We start from the raw sequence: 15332 nt of genomic DNA on the forward strand, positions 1-15332 counted from the left end.
GGGTTTTCACATAATTAGTTAAATACTTTTAGTATATTAGCAGTATCATGTAGACCACTTTCTTTAGAGGTCCCTTTGGACTACAGTGATAAGTGCTCATCTAGCTGCAACATTGTTTTCCACTTAGCAGGCTAGAATTTATTTATCAATCATTTGCAATTGGTTGCATAGTGTTTTTTCTCTGCATTTTGTAAATTGTTGGCTGAGGAAAAGGTTGTATGTCAAATTCATGGGCCAGATCTTATCTTCAAAAGCATTAATGTTGTTAGCAAAGTAATGAAGGCTTTGACCAACTCATGAAAATACTTAGCTGCTTTTTATCTCTGCTTTAAACTCACCATGATAGTTATTTGTTACTTGCTTTTTCTAACCAGGAAAAAAAATAAAAGAAAATGACAAACTGTGTAATCTGAACAGAATTTATGATGTCATTTTGATATTTGGAGCTGACAGATTACATGTTATATCTTTGAAAATAAGTCTTTTTTTGTAGATCAATTAATTTAGAATTTTTTCATAAGATTTATTCATAGGACAAAAAAGAAAAAACACAGGGATCTGCAGAATATGTCTTCGTCTGCATAATTATACCTGAAATCTTTGGTTTTGCATTACGTCCCTCTCTAGGTTTCTGTTACAGATTTGTGAAATAACAGCTCTGTAAAAGTCATTCAACTCTTGTTTTCCTGTTCGCATAACACATTACAGTTGCTATAAAATGTTGAGTCCTCACCCATACTTAACACAGTGTTCCATCTATCTTTGAGCATTATCTACCATTTCAAACTTTTGAAACATTTCAGAAGGGTATGTTCCTTTTATTTTTTCTCCAACAAGTATAAAATCCAACATAAGCATTCTCTTCCTTCCTTCTCTCTCACATACTCATTAGAGATGCAGAATTGGCATTACTTAGATTTAAAAGGTTATAAATCAGACATGGTGGGGGAGTTACAATTTGGGGTAAAGGAGAGCTGAGATTCCTTCTACCTGAGTGAAGGCAGCAATTGTTTCAAGTCCTGTCAGGTTGAGAGCTGTCAGAGTATAGGAGCTTGAGTCAAGATTTATTGAATAGACCTTTTATTTACAGCATTTCTTTTCCCATAAAGCTTAGATGGTAAGACACCTACTATCAAGACAATGCACTTTTGCAGGCAGGCAGCAAGGAGGAAAAAAAGTTGTTTTATTAAAAGTAAAAAAAAAAAAAATTCTCAAAGTGAGATGAGATGTTTTCTGTAAGTTGAAATATAAGTGGAATAATCTCCATAATAAAATGATACATCTACATGCTTTATCGGCTTTCATTTGGGCTGACCTGCATAACTTACTAATGGGTATATCATCTTTACATACAGCTCTTATTTCACACTTAGGCAGATAAAACTTTAACATTACATGACAACAGTTTATTTAGTCCCTGCGTGTCATATTACAGTTTGTATAATCACATATTATGTATATGATGGAAAGGTGTGGGTTTTTACCTTTCTGGGCAGCTGAACTCCACCACAACCTCTCTCTCACTCCCCCCCACCCCCACTCCCCCCACCCCCTCCCCGTAGAAGAAGAGGGGGAGAAGAAAGTATGCTGGAAAGAAAAAAACCTCACAGGTTGAGGTAAGGATAATTTAATTAAAGGGAAAAGGAAGAGTGAAAGGAAAAAAAAATGAAACAATCAAAAACAACAACAAAAAAAGCAAAGGCCGTGCAGAAGCACAGAGAGAAAAGAAATCACTCTCTACTTCCTATCAACTAGCAATGTTCAGCCACGTCCCAGGAAGCAGGACCTCAATACATGTAGCAGTTGTTTGGGAGGACAGACATCTTCATAACAAGTGCACCCCTCTCTCATTCCCCTTCCCCACCGCCCTGGTGATGTCCCCTCCCCACCTCTTGCCCTTCCCCAGCCTGCTGGCTCTTGGGGGTGGGGGGTGGGGGTTGGAGGGAGTCTTGATGTGGTGCCAGTAGTGCTCAGCAGTAGACACAACACTGGAGTGATACCAGTGCTGTTCTAGCTACAGGTGCAGAGCACAGAACTGTATGGGCTGCTGCAGGGAAAGTTAACTCCATCCCAGCCACACCCAGTACAAAAGGGCTCAACTGTTGAGATAAGGACAAAGAGTTCACTCAACAATTATTGTCATGGTCAAAACAAACTCAGCATCAGGAGAGTAATATAATATATTGCCTATAACTAGCAGACTAGAGCAGTGAGAAACTAAAAGCAAACCAAAACCTTGCCCATCCACCTCCTTGCCCTTCCACCTCCTTCCCCTGAGTGACACAGGGGAACAGGGGCTGCGGTCAGTCTGTAGCAAGTCACCTCCACCACTCCTTCGCAGTCACTCTGCCCCTGCTCCATGTGGGGTCCCTCCCATGGGATGCTGTCCTTCCTGAACTGAGCCTGCAGGGGCTGTCCGCAGGCAGCAGCTCTTCAAGAAGTGCTCCCACATGGCTCTGTACCATGGGGTCCATCCCCCAGGAGCAAACTGCTCCAGCACGGGTCCCCCACGGGCGGCAGCTCCCCCCAAACCCCCTGCTCCTGCGTGGACTCCTCTCCACGGGCTGCAGCTCTGGCCCAGGGCCTGCTCCTGCGGGGGCTCTCCATGGGCCGCAGCCTCCTCCAGGCCACATCCACCTGCTCCACCGGGGGCTCCTCCACGGGCCGCAGCGTGGAGATCTGCTCCATGTGGGACCCATGGGCTGCAGGGGGACAGCCTGCTCCACCAGGGGCCTCTCCACAGGCCACAGGGGAACGGCTGCTGCGTGCCTGGAGCACCTCCTGCCCTCCTGCTGCACTGACCTGGGGAGCTGCAGGGCTGGTTCTCACACCTCATTCTCCCAGCTGCTGTTGCCCAGCAGTTTTTTTCCCCTTTCTTAAATCTGCTCTCACAGAGGCACAAACAACATCGCTTATTGGCTTGGCTCTGGCCAGCAGCGGGTCCCTTTTGTATCCAGCTGAAACTGGCCCTTATCTAATATGGGACAGCTTCTGGAATCTTCAGAAGCCACCCCTGCAGCCCCCAGCTAGGAAAACCTTGCCATGTAAACCTAATACAAGGTCAGGTATCATGGGAGGACAACAGAAATGCTGTTCACTGTTGCAGGGAGAAAATTTGAATGGCCAAATCTCAGTTGGAGTTGAAACTGGCTAGTACTGGGGAGGGACAACAAAATGTTTTTTTTTTTTAAAGTATGTCAGTAGCAAAAGAAGGACCAGAGATAATATTGGTCTGTTGCTTGATGAGATCGGTCACCTCACAAATAAGGATATAGGTAAAGCAGAGACATTTAATGACTTATTTACTTCTGTCTTTTACACCAGTGATGAGCTGTGGGACCCCCTGAGCCCTGGGTTGGAGGACTGTAACCGTGGGAATAAACTCCCAGCCAACTCCAAATATTTGTGGGTTTTGCTGCTTCAGCTGAATGTCCATAAGTCTATGGAGCCCAATGGGATGCATCCTAGGTTAATTGAAGAGCTGGCTGATGTCCTCATGAGACCTCTCAGTTATTTTTCAGTGATCTTGGGAATCTGGAGAGATCCCAGTTGATGGGAAGCTGGTATATAACTAGTGATAGGACAAGAGGGAATGGCCTCAAGTTGCTCCAGGGGAGGTTCAGGTTGGAAATTAGGAGGCATTTCTTCTAAGAAAGAGTAGTCAGGCATTGGAACGGGTTGCTCAGGGAGGTGGTAAAGTCACCGTCCCTGGGGGTGTTTAAGAAAAGGTTGGATGTGGTACTTAGGGACATGGTTTAGTGGGCAATATTGGTGGTTGGGGGACAGTTGGACCAGATGATCTTGGAGTTTTTTTCCAACCTTAATGATTTTATGATTCTATGATTCTGTGAAATGTTGTCCCAGTTTTCAAGAAGGGTAAGAAGGAAGACCCTGGTAATTGCAAGCCTGTCAGTCTTACTTCAATGCCAGGTAAAATTACGGAAAAGATTATAATGGGAGTTACTAACTTAATTTCCTTTTATGACAAAGTTGCCCACCTCATTGACCAGTGGAAGCCAGTAGACATGTTTTTTTCTGGATTTCAGCAAAGCTTTCAGTACTGTCTGTAACACCATCCTTCCGGACAAAATGTCCAGCATATATTTTCTTGACAAATTCTTACTGTGAAGGGTGAACAGTTGTCTGATAGGTTGGGCTCGAAAGGTTATGGTTAATGGGGCTACATCAGACTGGCGGCCAGTTACTAGTGGGATTCTGCAGGGCACCATTCTAGGGCCAGTTTTATTCAATGTTTTTATAAATGATCTGGACGCAAGACTTGAATGCATACTTAGTAAGTTTGCAGATGGTACTAAATTAAGCAATCACCAGCTGTATGAAATTTAACAGGAGCAAGTGTGTATTCTCCACCTGGGATGTTCTGGTCAATGGCAAGATGAACGTGAGTCAACAGCATGCCCTGACAGCCTAAAGGGCCAGCTGTAACCTGGGGTGCATCAAGCACAGCATTGCTAGCCAGTCAAAGGAAGCGATTGTCCTGCTCTACTCTGTGCAGCCTCACCTTGAATACTGCGTGCAGTTATGGGCACCACAGTTGAAGGACAAAAACTATTGAAGAGTGTCCAAAGGAGGACAACTAGGATAGTGGAATGTCTCACCAGGAAGATGTATGAGGAGAGGCCTCATGGCGGTTTGCAGCTACATCACGAGGGGAGCGGAGGGGCAGGCACTGAGCTCTGCTCTCTGGGGACAGCGACAGTACCAGGGAACGGCATGGAGCTGGGACAGGGGAGGGTCAGGCTGGGTGTTAGGGAAAGGTTCTTCACCCAGAGGGTGTTCAGGCACTGGGACAGGCTCCCTAGGGCAGCGGTCACAGCACTGAGCCTGATGGAGTTCAAGAAGCATTTGGACAACACTCAAACACATGGTCTGATTTTTGGTAGTCCTGGATGGAGCCAGGAATTGGACTGCATGTGGGTCCCTTCCAACTTGGGATATTCTATGATTCTGTGAAAATGTTGAAGGTCATAAATTGCATATGAATAAAATAGTCTGTGCATGTGCACTTGAATAGCACACCTACAATAGTATTGCACTTCACAAATTGAATATGAAAAATACTTTTAAAAAAAAGTTGTCATAAAAAGCCAGTCAGAAATGATACTTACATGAAGTGCTAGTATTGTAAAGTTTGTTAACTATGTTTCAAAGAAATCTTCAGAAATCCTAATAAGGGAAATATCTAGAGATGGTTGCCTTTTAAAAATGAAACAAACAAAATACAAGTAATGAAACATCTTAACACTTACATTTCTATGTTTTTTTTGGTGGTATGCTTGACTTGCTGCTTTTCACAGGTGGGCGCATGTAATGTGTGCAATTGCCATTCCAGAAGTGAGATTTGGTAATGTCACAGAACGTACACCAATAGACACTAGCAGAATTCCTTTGCAAAGACTGAAATTGGTGAGTAGTATATTCATATATAGTTGATGTATTCTTTGCTAATAAGGTGTCCCAATATTTTGAAATGTATTCAAAATCTGATTTGTGATTATTATTGCAAAGTACAGAACAGTAAACTGTTTTGAGCAAATATCTGGGATTTTATCGAGATTGGATTATTGCTTTTGACATATAATGGCAATTCATTAACAGCGTTGACAGCCTTTAGTGCTTGATTAAAGAAAAGTTCATACCTGCCTTCCCCCAAAAGAATGACAACAAACTAGACCGGTGTCAACTGTGAAGGTTTAACTTTGTAACCGTGTTGGTGATGGAAGTGTTGAAACCCAGGCTATGAGTATCACTTAGTACATGTTTGTGAGGTCTTTTCATTGTGTATTTTTGCCTCAAGGAACAGTTTGTTGAGGTAAAACGATGTATGATCTGGTTGTCAAGCAGTATCTGTGCCATCTGGGTATTGAAAAATGTGCACAAAACAGGTCACACATTACATTGGACTAAAAAAACCCTACCAAACTGTTTCCTGAAGATTTTTTAAAACATAAATACAAATACATCCACTATTAACAGTTGTACCCTGTGCTGCATCCTGAATAACACTGCCATTCTGAAAAGGTGCTGTACAAAATCAGAAGACATGCAATACGTAGGAGAATTTTCCTTACTGTGTTACATGAGAATTACTAAATTTGCCAGCATTTGCATCACTGTGATGTCATCTTCTGATAAACAGAAAGTGACTAGTGGACATGGAAACGTGCTGGACAATGATGCCATTGCTTTTCTGCATCTGCTCCGTGCTATTTCAAAAACATTTCTTGACCTACCTGACTTTATACTAGCTCCTTTTACTCCATCATTTTGAACTATTAATGTTTTTGTTACATTTTCATTTCATTCATTATGTTTTATAGCTATTTCTCTGAATGTGGAGGTGCACCTTTAATCTAAATCAGATGTCTTTCAAATGGTAATTTGTTCTATATTTTTGTTCAAAAAATTTAAATTTTGTTTTCCATATGCCCTTTTTTGAATCACATAAAGCATATTTCTAAACACCTTATGCATAACTTAGTAAAAAAAATGTTGAAAGCTAATTACCTCCACGATTTAAAAAATATTCCTGAATGCTATTTTGGGATTTGTTTAGTTTAGTACCCTCTGTGGAAAATGTTGAATGGTCTAAATGTTCTTTCATCATCCTACCCTCCAGTTTCTTGCCTCAGAACATTAAACCGTGGATTTTTTTCTTGCTGTTTCAGTACACTTGCATGCTCTTCCTGTTCCCACAGTGACAAAAAATCTCTCAGAATCTTATTTGAACCTACAGAGTCTTCTTAATGAGCTTGAAGAGAGTCACAAATTCTTCCTAATCTGAAAATACAACCAGTAGAAGCACTGAGAATTAATTTAATGTTCGGTTATATTTTTTGAGGATCTTAAACAGTCACAGACGTTTGCCTGTTCAGAAATGGTTGATTCAGAGATTGAAACCACAAAAATGTTTAATTTACCAGGTGTTGAAATTCATGTTCTGATGGGCTGTCCATGGCTTGAACTGTGTAAGAGTAATAGGAGCCTTCTGGAGAAGGCTCGAATTAATTTTAAATTACTGACTATAAAGATATGGAGCCAAAATGCACAAAATTTGTGAAGTTTCAGGATTTACAATTCTTAGGTCATTTCTGCCAAATATGAGGCAATTATACTAAGCATGTGTTCATAACTGACAACTTTTTCTTCTATTCTTTCCTGCAGTTGATAAAAGATGGGTTACAGTCCTTAGTATTTTTTCAGTTCTTGAAGCCTCCCTCAATATAAAATTACATTGAGGCACTACAGATTGTATTTAGCTACGTACACCCTTTTGGTCTCCTGTGAGTCCCTGAATGTTTTAAAATACAGTGCTTGTTTTCCTTTTTTTTTTTTTTTTTAAATAAAATAGTATATTTGAGTGCAATTAATACTGCGATGAAGGAACTCAGCTGAATACAATAAGATGATGGGCAGGATACTTTAAAGCAGTCATATATGTAGTATTGCCCCAGTAGTGGATACCCTTACTGTGAAGGAATGCAGCACTCTAATCTGGGACTGGCTCATTAAACCTTACTTTTCCAGGACTTAGTTTCTGGCATTCAATTTATAATGAAGTAGCTATGCTTGTCCTCATTTAAGGGAAGTATGCAGTTCGACCATCTCTCAAAGGCTCTATAATCCTGGACTGCATCAAGAGAGGAGTGGCCAGCAGGTTGAGGGAGGTGATTGTCCCCCTCTGCTCTGCCCTGGTGAGGCCCCACTTGGAGTGCTGCATCCAGTTCTGGGCCACCAGCACAAGAAGGATGTTGATCTGTTAGAGCAGGTCCAGGGGAGGAACACGAAGTTGATGAGAGGGCTGGAGCACCTCTCCTGTGAAGAAAGGCTGAGAGGGCTGGGGCTCTTCAGCCTAAAGAAGAGAAGGCTCCAAGGATGACCTCATTGTGTCCTTTCAGTACTTAAAGGGGACTTATGAAAAAGATGGAGAGCGACTCTTTGTAAGAGTAGAGTGTTTGTAGAGTGCTACAAACACTTTGTAGAGTGTTTGTAAGACTCTTTGTAAGACTTAATGTAAGAGTAACTAGTTCTAGTTGTTTAAAATATTTTAAATATTTCAAACTCTATCTTCCCTTTTCCTTTCTGCATTCCTTCCTCTCTCCCTTCCTTACTTTCGCTTTCCCTTCCCCCCCCTTCCTGTCTTTCTCTCTCTGAAATAGTAAGAAGTAAGCAGAACATCTACTACTTTCGGAGATCTTTAGAAATTGAGCTGACATTTTCCTTAATGTATCATCTACAAAGGAGTATCAAAGGAAATAAAAAGTCAATGTTTTCTTTTTGACAAATTAAATAACATCTGTGCAAATACGAACATATTGGAAGGCTGTTTTTATTGCCTAGTTGGTATGTATACTGATTGCTATTAAATAGTTTTAATTCACTAGGCATTTTTGGGTTGAAATCTGTGTGTTTTCTATCAATCTTTCTATTATTAAATATTCAGTGTACACTGATTTCTCCCAGAGTAGAAATCAGTATTTATATTGAGCTTACAGTAGCTATTATTTTTTTTTATCCAACAATTTCATGTTTGCAAATTACTGGGGTTTTGTTTTTATAGAATGACAAAATGTTGTCATATTTCTTCAGCTTTTTTTCAGTGGGTTATGTGTCGTGTTCTGTCATTGCTGAAAATTCACATGACACATTGAAATGTTCATTAAAAATTAATTCCCTTGAAAATGATTCCTTAATGCTAGTGGAAGAAGACAGTCTAAACCAATAGTGACAGAATATTTTGGTTCTTTATCTTTCATAGGGGAATGTAAAAGAAAATAATATGCTACATAGGGTGTTGAAATAAAACTGGTTGTGTAATACACAACCAGTGTAATGTGTGTAATACACAACCAGTGGGTATATATTTAGGGGTATATATTCGTGATACTGATGGAATCTAGCTGACTTTTCATGTGGAAGCAAGAGGCCTCCTACTCAACCTCAGTGTAGAGAGAAACCCACAAAGGCGCTATACCTCTCCTCTTTATCTTTCTGTGACAATAACTTTTATCTTTCTTTGATAGTTATGTGGATGGGAAAATTAGATTGTCCTGGTCTCTTTTGTCAGAGTCAGGCCTCGGTCAGGCTTTTAGATTCAGCTTGGGTGTTCACATCCATCAGACACTTTGAGTTCTAACAGTCGTGTGAAATTACAGTTTGTGATTATTAAGCTAGGAGGAAAATACATTAGATGTAGAATACAGAGGTTTATGCTCAGGTTCTAGAATGAAATGTCTCAAAGATCCTTACCACAACATATATTTTAAACTGTAAACTACAACTGCTCTGCAGATACTTAGAATCATAGAGTCACGTAGATCGGAAAAGACCTTCAAGATAATCAAGAGCAACTGTCGACCTGACCTACCGAGCCTCATCACTAAACATACACTGTCTGCTGATGATCACTGGACTGTCTGGTATGTGCTGTTAGTTGGGATGGTCCAGGGGTCTCCCAGTTCTAACAGGAGTTGTACAAGGAAATTTAAAGAGAGCCAATAAACAAATAGCAATTTTAGTAGTGTTTCTTCACAGTGAAAATGGTAAGAGGAGGTAAAAGAGGAGACAAAGTTGATGAGAAGTCATAGTGTCAAGGGGGGACCACATACAATCTGTCTAAATACATATGTTGAGTTTCAGCTGGTGACCATACGGAATGGGTGTGTGATTTGTGGAAAGCTTATGCCGTGACTCAGTGGATTTGTGGTATCAGCTTCCATCCCAACATAGCTTAACGGCATCTTAACTGCTTACCCAAAGTAGATAAAACTTGGGTTTCTAGCTGAGCTTATATTTATTTCTTCTTATTTTTGCTTTGTTCTGCTTGTCCTTAAGTGTCTGAGAGAAGTTTGGGTGTAAACTCCTGCTTTTGAAAACTTTTTCTCTTTGGCTGTTTATATTCATGAGGCTTTGGGTCATAGAAAACAGACTGTGGATTCCTGGACTTGTCAAAGTCCATGAAAAAAATCCATTTTACTTTGACAATGGAAAAGCTTTTCTCCAAGTATTTAGATGGTCTCTGCTTTCAAAAGAGTGTTAATTACTCAGCTGTAATTATAAATTTGAACTATAGCTGCAGGAAAAAATCTCGGGGGATGAAAAATGAGACTGACCTCTCAAACATAAACCCAGCTTTTAAAAGAAAGAATAAGTACTCTCGTCTGTCATTCTATTTCAATAAAACATACAACTTAAAAATAGATTAAATACAAACACTTCCTATTATATGGCCAAGGAGCCTAAGCCAGCAGGAATACAGAACATAATTTCATTTACCCTTGTCAGACATGTGACTTATAATGAACAGTAGATATTATGAATGGGAGTGTTTAAATGTTTCATCTGCAATAAAAGAAACATTTAAATAGAATCATTAGGATCTGTTCCTAAACCTATGTATTTAAGATGTCAATTCTAAAATCATGTTTTGAATAGAATACATATCAACTCTATTGCAAGATACATTGTCTGTTTTTTATATTGTCAGTGTTTTAAAATGCTTGGATATTGGATTGACTGTCTTTACAGGCAGCCACTGCAATGCTGTACAGATGCATGCACATAATATGGCTTTGTTTCTTTATCTGTAGAGCTTCCTATTATTTTTACATTTGAAATCCTATTTCTCCAACAAAATAGAGGTAGAAAATGAGTTTTGGAATAGCTGAAGTTGCCCTGAAGCTCTTGATGACCTCAAATTTGTATTTGACAAGTGAACCAAGTATAAGCACAAGTGTACTCTGAGTGAGGAACATTATTTTGAAAAGAAATTTACACTGTGATGATGACTGATCTACAAGCCTTTCAGTATCTGGCTGAAGCCATAAAATTCTTTTTAGAAGCCTATACACTTTAAAATTTGTACCTGAAGGCAAATAATAGTGAGCTTGAAAGCCAAAGATTATAGTTTTGAAAGGTACATCAATTCTGAAAATACAGAGGTTTCTCTGTGGTATGCCACTGAAGAACGGATTCAGATGGAAAATGTGTATGAGCTTTAAAAGAATGAGCAACTATTCTTCTGCCTGTCATTCTATTTCAATAACATATAAGCCTAAAAAGGATTAAAGAAATTTGAAGACACTGCTCATCTTCTGTGTTTTAATTTGTAATAAAATTCATTTGTTAAACTACAGTGGGATAGTAGAACTATCACTGCTGTGTTTGTGAAAGAGTAAATAAACATTTGTAGTGAGTATACCAGTGTTGCCATGCATTTCTGGTAATACAAAGAGGTATTAATTGCTCTTCAACATTTCCAAAAATATTGCTGGAAGGACAATAGAGGACAATCATTTTACCATACATAAATTTATGAATTAACTATCACATTGCACTGTCACAGAAAATGGGAGGAAAATAGACAAATTTTGTAATCAATTTTGAAATATTTAATTAAAAAAAATCAGTGAAATACCATTAAGTAGCACACTTTTTCAATTAAAAATTTTAAAGTTAGAATGATCTGATAGTTGATTAAGCTACTAGAATATATAATTGGTTTAAAATTTAATGACTCGTAATCATGTACAAAATACTATTTAGTTTACATGCTTTAGTTGCAACATTCGTTAGATTTTTAATGTACACTGATGGCTGTGTAGTGTAGTACTTACTGTTTGAATAATCTGCTACAATGAGCAGATCCGATTGCAAACTGTCAAAATTGTATCTTGCAACAGCACCAAACTTTAAAGTCTTCAGAAAAATATGGAAAACATTAGATATGTCTTACTACAAATAATGTCTGGGGAGTTGGACCAATCTGTAACAATGAAAGCAGAGTGGTTAAAATGTTAACTGGTTCTCTGAGTTTCTTTTTATTAGTGAACAGAGAGGACTGTAAGCAATAAAATGGATATTTCCTGTAAAAATTATTTCATTTTTTTTAAAGCTGTGTAAGTCTGATAATCAGATTCGGGTGTATGTTTTAAGTTCATTTCTGTCTATGCAATCTGTATTTGCGTATAGATGAGCTCATGTGTATGCATATTTGTGTCCATACACAAACTGGCAGTTTAGCTGTTTGAGAAAGCTAAATCATGAGTTAAACAGGTAGCTGTCCAAAGGTGAATGTCACTGAAGAGCTAAATTAAATACTGAGTTTTGAATTGAATAATAATGTCAACAGTAAGGAATCATTTCATTTCATAGATGATATTCTACATTGTCAAGCATGGAATAACTCTCTGACCTCTAATAATTTGATGACAGCAAAGGAGCAACTGAAAAACATGAGCATCAGTTATGTACATGGTTTTACTTTGCATCAGTTAAAAAAAAAAAGATTTTTATAACATTTATATTAAAATATACATAGAAATGCTGAACTTAATTTCATTTTTGCCTTGAATTTGTTTCAACCTCCTAATAAAGCTTTCAGAAGTGCTTACATGCTGTAGAGGTCAGGGACCACTTTCAAATATGATTTGGGTATTCAGGGACAGAAATGGTTTTTGTCCAAAAGAGCAAAAGGGCTGGTGATTGTATTTAATATAAAAGCTTAATTTTTTACTGGAATGCATTTGCAAGATCTAATTTGACCAATAAGGTAGGAGGTCCTATTTGAAGAGGGAGAAAATGGATTTATTGAATTGGGGTCTCCTTCTATGGTTATTCATCTGGGCTTTGCACACACTGTAATATTTGATAAGTCATTTTATGCCATAGTTTATCTTCCTCTTTTGTCAAGGCTGGTGACACTATGTTGCTGAGAAAAACATTGCTTAATGTCTGTGTAGGTTTTTGAAAATAGTGTTCCATTAAGTTGTTAAGAATTACTTTATTTCCTCAGGAACATAAATGATGGGTGCTGGTAGACATTCTAAAATTTGGAATTATTTATAAATTAAAATTTGGAGTGTGTTTTTTTTTTAAACTTATTTTTTTGTAATTGTGTATCAAAATTTTGTGTAGAAAAACATTTGATTTAGTAAATGATACAACATGTAGAAGGGAAAAGAAAAACTGTGAAAATGAAAACAGCCAGGGAAGGGATAGAAATACATGTGCTTGCTCTGACTTAGGTATAGCAGCCAGCAAGGATTAAATGTGTATAGTGTAGAGTGCAGAATTTAAATAATGTTTTATGAAACACTGTTTCACTCAAAACTGCTGTTAAAAAAAAAAAAAAAGAATGTATTTGGAGAGGGCAGGAAAACTTAGGTCTGATCACAGCACTGACAAGTACAGAGGTACTTTTATAATATGTTTTATTTTTTTTTCTTGTTTTTATGGTGATTGAATATACACCAAAACAAGATATTTTTAAAAGGTAAATTTAAAAGAGAATTTCTCTTACAGAAAAATAATTATTTCTGTGCCCAGGGTCAGCTATTTCACGCTGAAGTATCATTACTAGTTTGACTAACTGGACCCTAAAAAGGTATTTTTAATTTTTTAGAAACTTTCCTTTTTATTACCAGTGAGTCTTAGGCTGTTTAAATGAATTTTGCTGTACTATTGACTACAAACACATTACATATATCGTAAAGAAAGCAACACTCCTGACCAGTATCAGTGGTCACTTATGTATCATTGTTATACATTTACTCCTTCAAGTTCTCACTGTATTATATCATACATTTACTCCTTCAAGTTCTCACTGTATTGTATCCTTTAAACCCCACTATTTTATGAATTTCAGATGTTTAAAGGATAGAATGATGAGTTATTTCTGAGTTAGTTGTTTGTATATCATTAGAAATAGCTGAAAACTAAGCACAGTGAAAATGTTTACCTTTCAGAGGTTAAGTTTGTATTTTTAGTAATTAAAGCCTTTTTTTCCCCTGCCCTTTTCTTTTTCATATTTCCGTGCCAGAAGGCATTGCTGTAGTGATTCCTGGAACACGATTGTCAAAGTAGTTCCCTGAAAAAGGTGTGGTTCAGGTTATAAGCTTGAGATCCTGTCTACACAAGCGGATATTAGTTTCCCTTTTAGAATCTGTTTGCTAGTTGAAATAATATTCAGAAGGACTTACTGAAGAAAGCAGTAAATTGAGTTAAGCAGCAAATTCTAGGAATGTGTAGGAACTCAGGTTAACATTCATTTCAAGGAGCAAAGAAGGTACGCTGAACTGCTGCCAGGGATTACCTTTTGCCATGAGTCAAAGTAATGCTATCTGAGCTTTCTTTATCTGCAGTTTCCAAGAAAAAGGATGAAGGATCTCTGTTTGAGACAATTTTTATTATAGAAAAAACAGCACACTTTTAGAGACTAGAGTTTTGTCCTCCCTTTGTTTACAGTGTGTCTCTATTAACAGTTGTTTGTTGCATCCTTCACTTTTGCATCCCATCCTTATCAGAAGAAGGTATGGTCTTTTAGATAGCCACAGACAGAACTATAGGTGACTGTCTTAAATGACCCCCAAACAATGGAGGAAACATTTCCTCTCTGGAGGAGTGACATTATTTTCTACTGTATACCCAGTAGCGTGAGACCATTTGCTAGGCACATTTAGTACATTTTACTGTGTGGTCTTCAAGAATGGCTGTATGTTGTTTTCATTACTAGCAAGCATTACATCTGTCTTGTCAGCTCTGAACTTAAGCAGCTTACTTATTCCTTGCACCTTATCACAGCAGGGCACTTGGCAAGCTGAGAGACTACGCTGTCCAAGTCTGACAAATACGAGTCATAAAGCTATGTGTCAACATCGTAATGATGGCACTGCAGCCTACTTCATCTTGCAGTTTCTCCCATAGCCTTTATATTACAGAGCAAAACTGTGTACAACAGAATTCTCTGTTGTAACAAAATCATATATAAATTTGGTGTAAAGTTCATAAAGTGAGTAATGAATATGTTAACTTCATATTGCATAAAATCTAACTTTGTAAAATTGGGCAGATAAAAGTGGGATGTGAACACAAATAGAGTCTGTTGAAAATATCCTGATTTGGATTTGAAAAATTACGTATCCCTCTGCTTTTTGGACATCAGAGCAATAACAGTAGATGTGTTCTAGTGCAAGTTTAATTCCACGGGGCTGTAAACAAACAAGACATTGCAAACAGAATCTTTGTTTTGAAGACCTTCTTATCCTGGGGAAGGGCTAATACACATGATCCTTCACTCTTTTGCATGGTATCTTATTAATGTCCTTGCTTAATAGAATTGTAGCTTCTACCTTATCTTTTAATGTTAAGCCAACATGTTAGCCACAGAGGCTGGCTGGAGGGAATGGAACAAGTAGAAGGATTATTCATACTTCCTGATTCTGCACGATACTTAGCTAACCATCTGCTCTATAGCTCATTGGTTTCTTCTGTGATATTAAATATCAGTTGCTTAATGACAGAGGAACTAGAGT

General features: G+C 38.1%; 1 protein-coding gene across 4 annotated transcripts in view; it reads left to right on the top strand.

Moving 5' to 3' along the window:
• Nucleotides 1-15332, top strand: part of KDM4C (lysine demethylase 4C) — a 293255-nt gene that overhangs the window by 219313 nt on the left and 58610 nt on the right. For all 4 annotated transcript variants that reach the window (XM_040541823.1, XM_040541820.1, XM_040541821.1 and 1 more), the window contains one exon: nt 5319-5427. In XM_040541823.1, coding sequence (XP_040397757.1) covers nt 5319-5427 — 109 coding nt within the window. The remainder of the gene's footprint in view (nt 1-5318; nt 5428-15332) is intronic.

The sequence above is a fragment of the Cygnus olor genome, chromosome Z, assembly GCF_009769625.2.
Source record: "Cygnus olor isolate bCygOlo1 chromosome Z, bCygOlo1.pri.v2, whole genome shotgun sequence".
In the NCBI taxonomy this organism is placed as follows: domain Eukaryota; kingdom Metazoa; phylum Chordata; class Aves; order Anseriformes; family Anatidae; genus Cygnus; species Cygnus olor.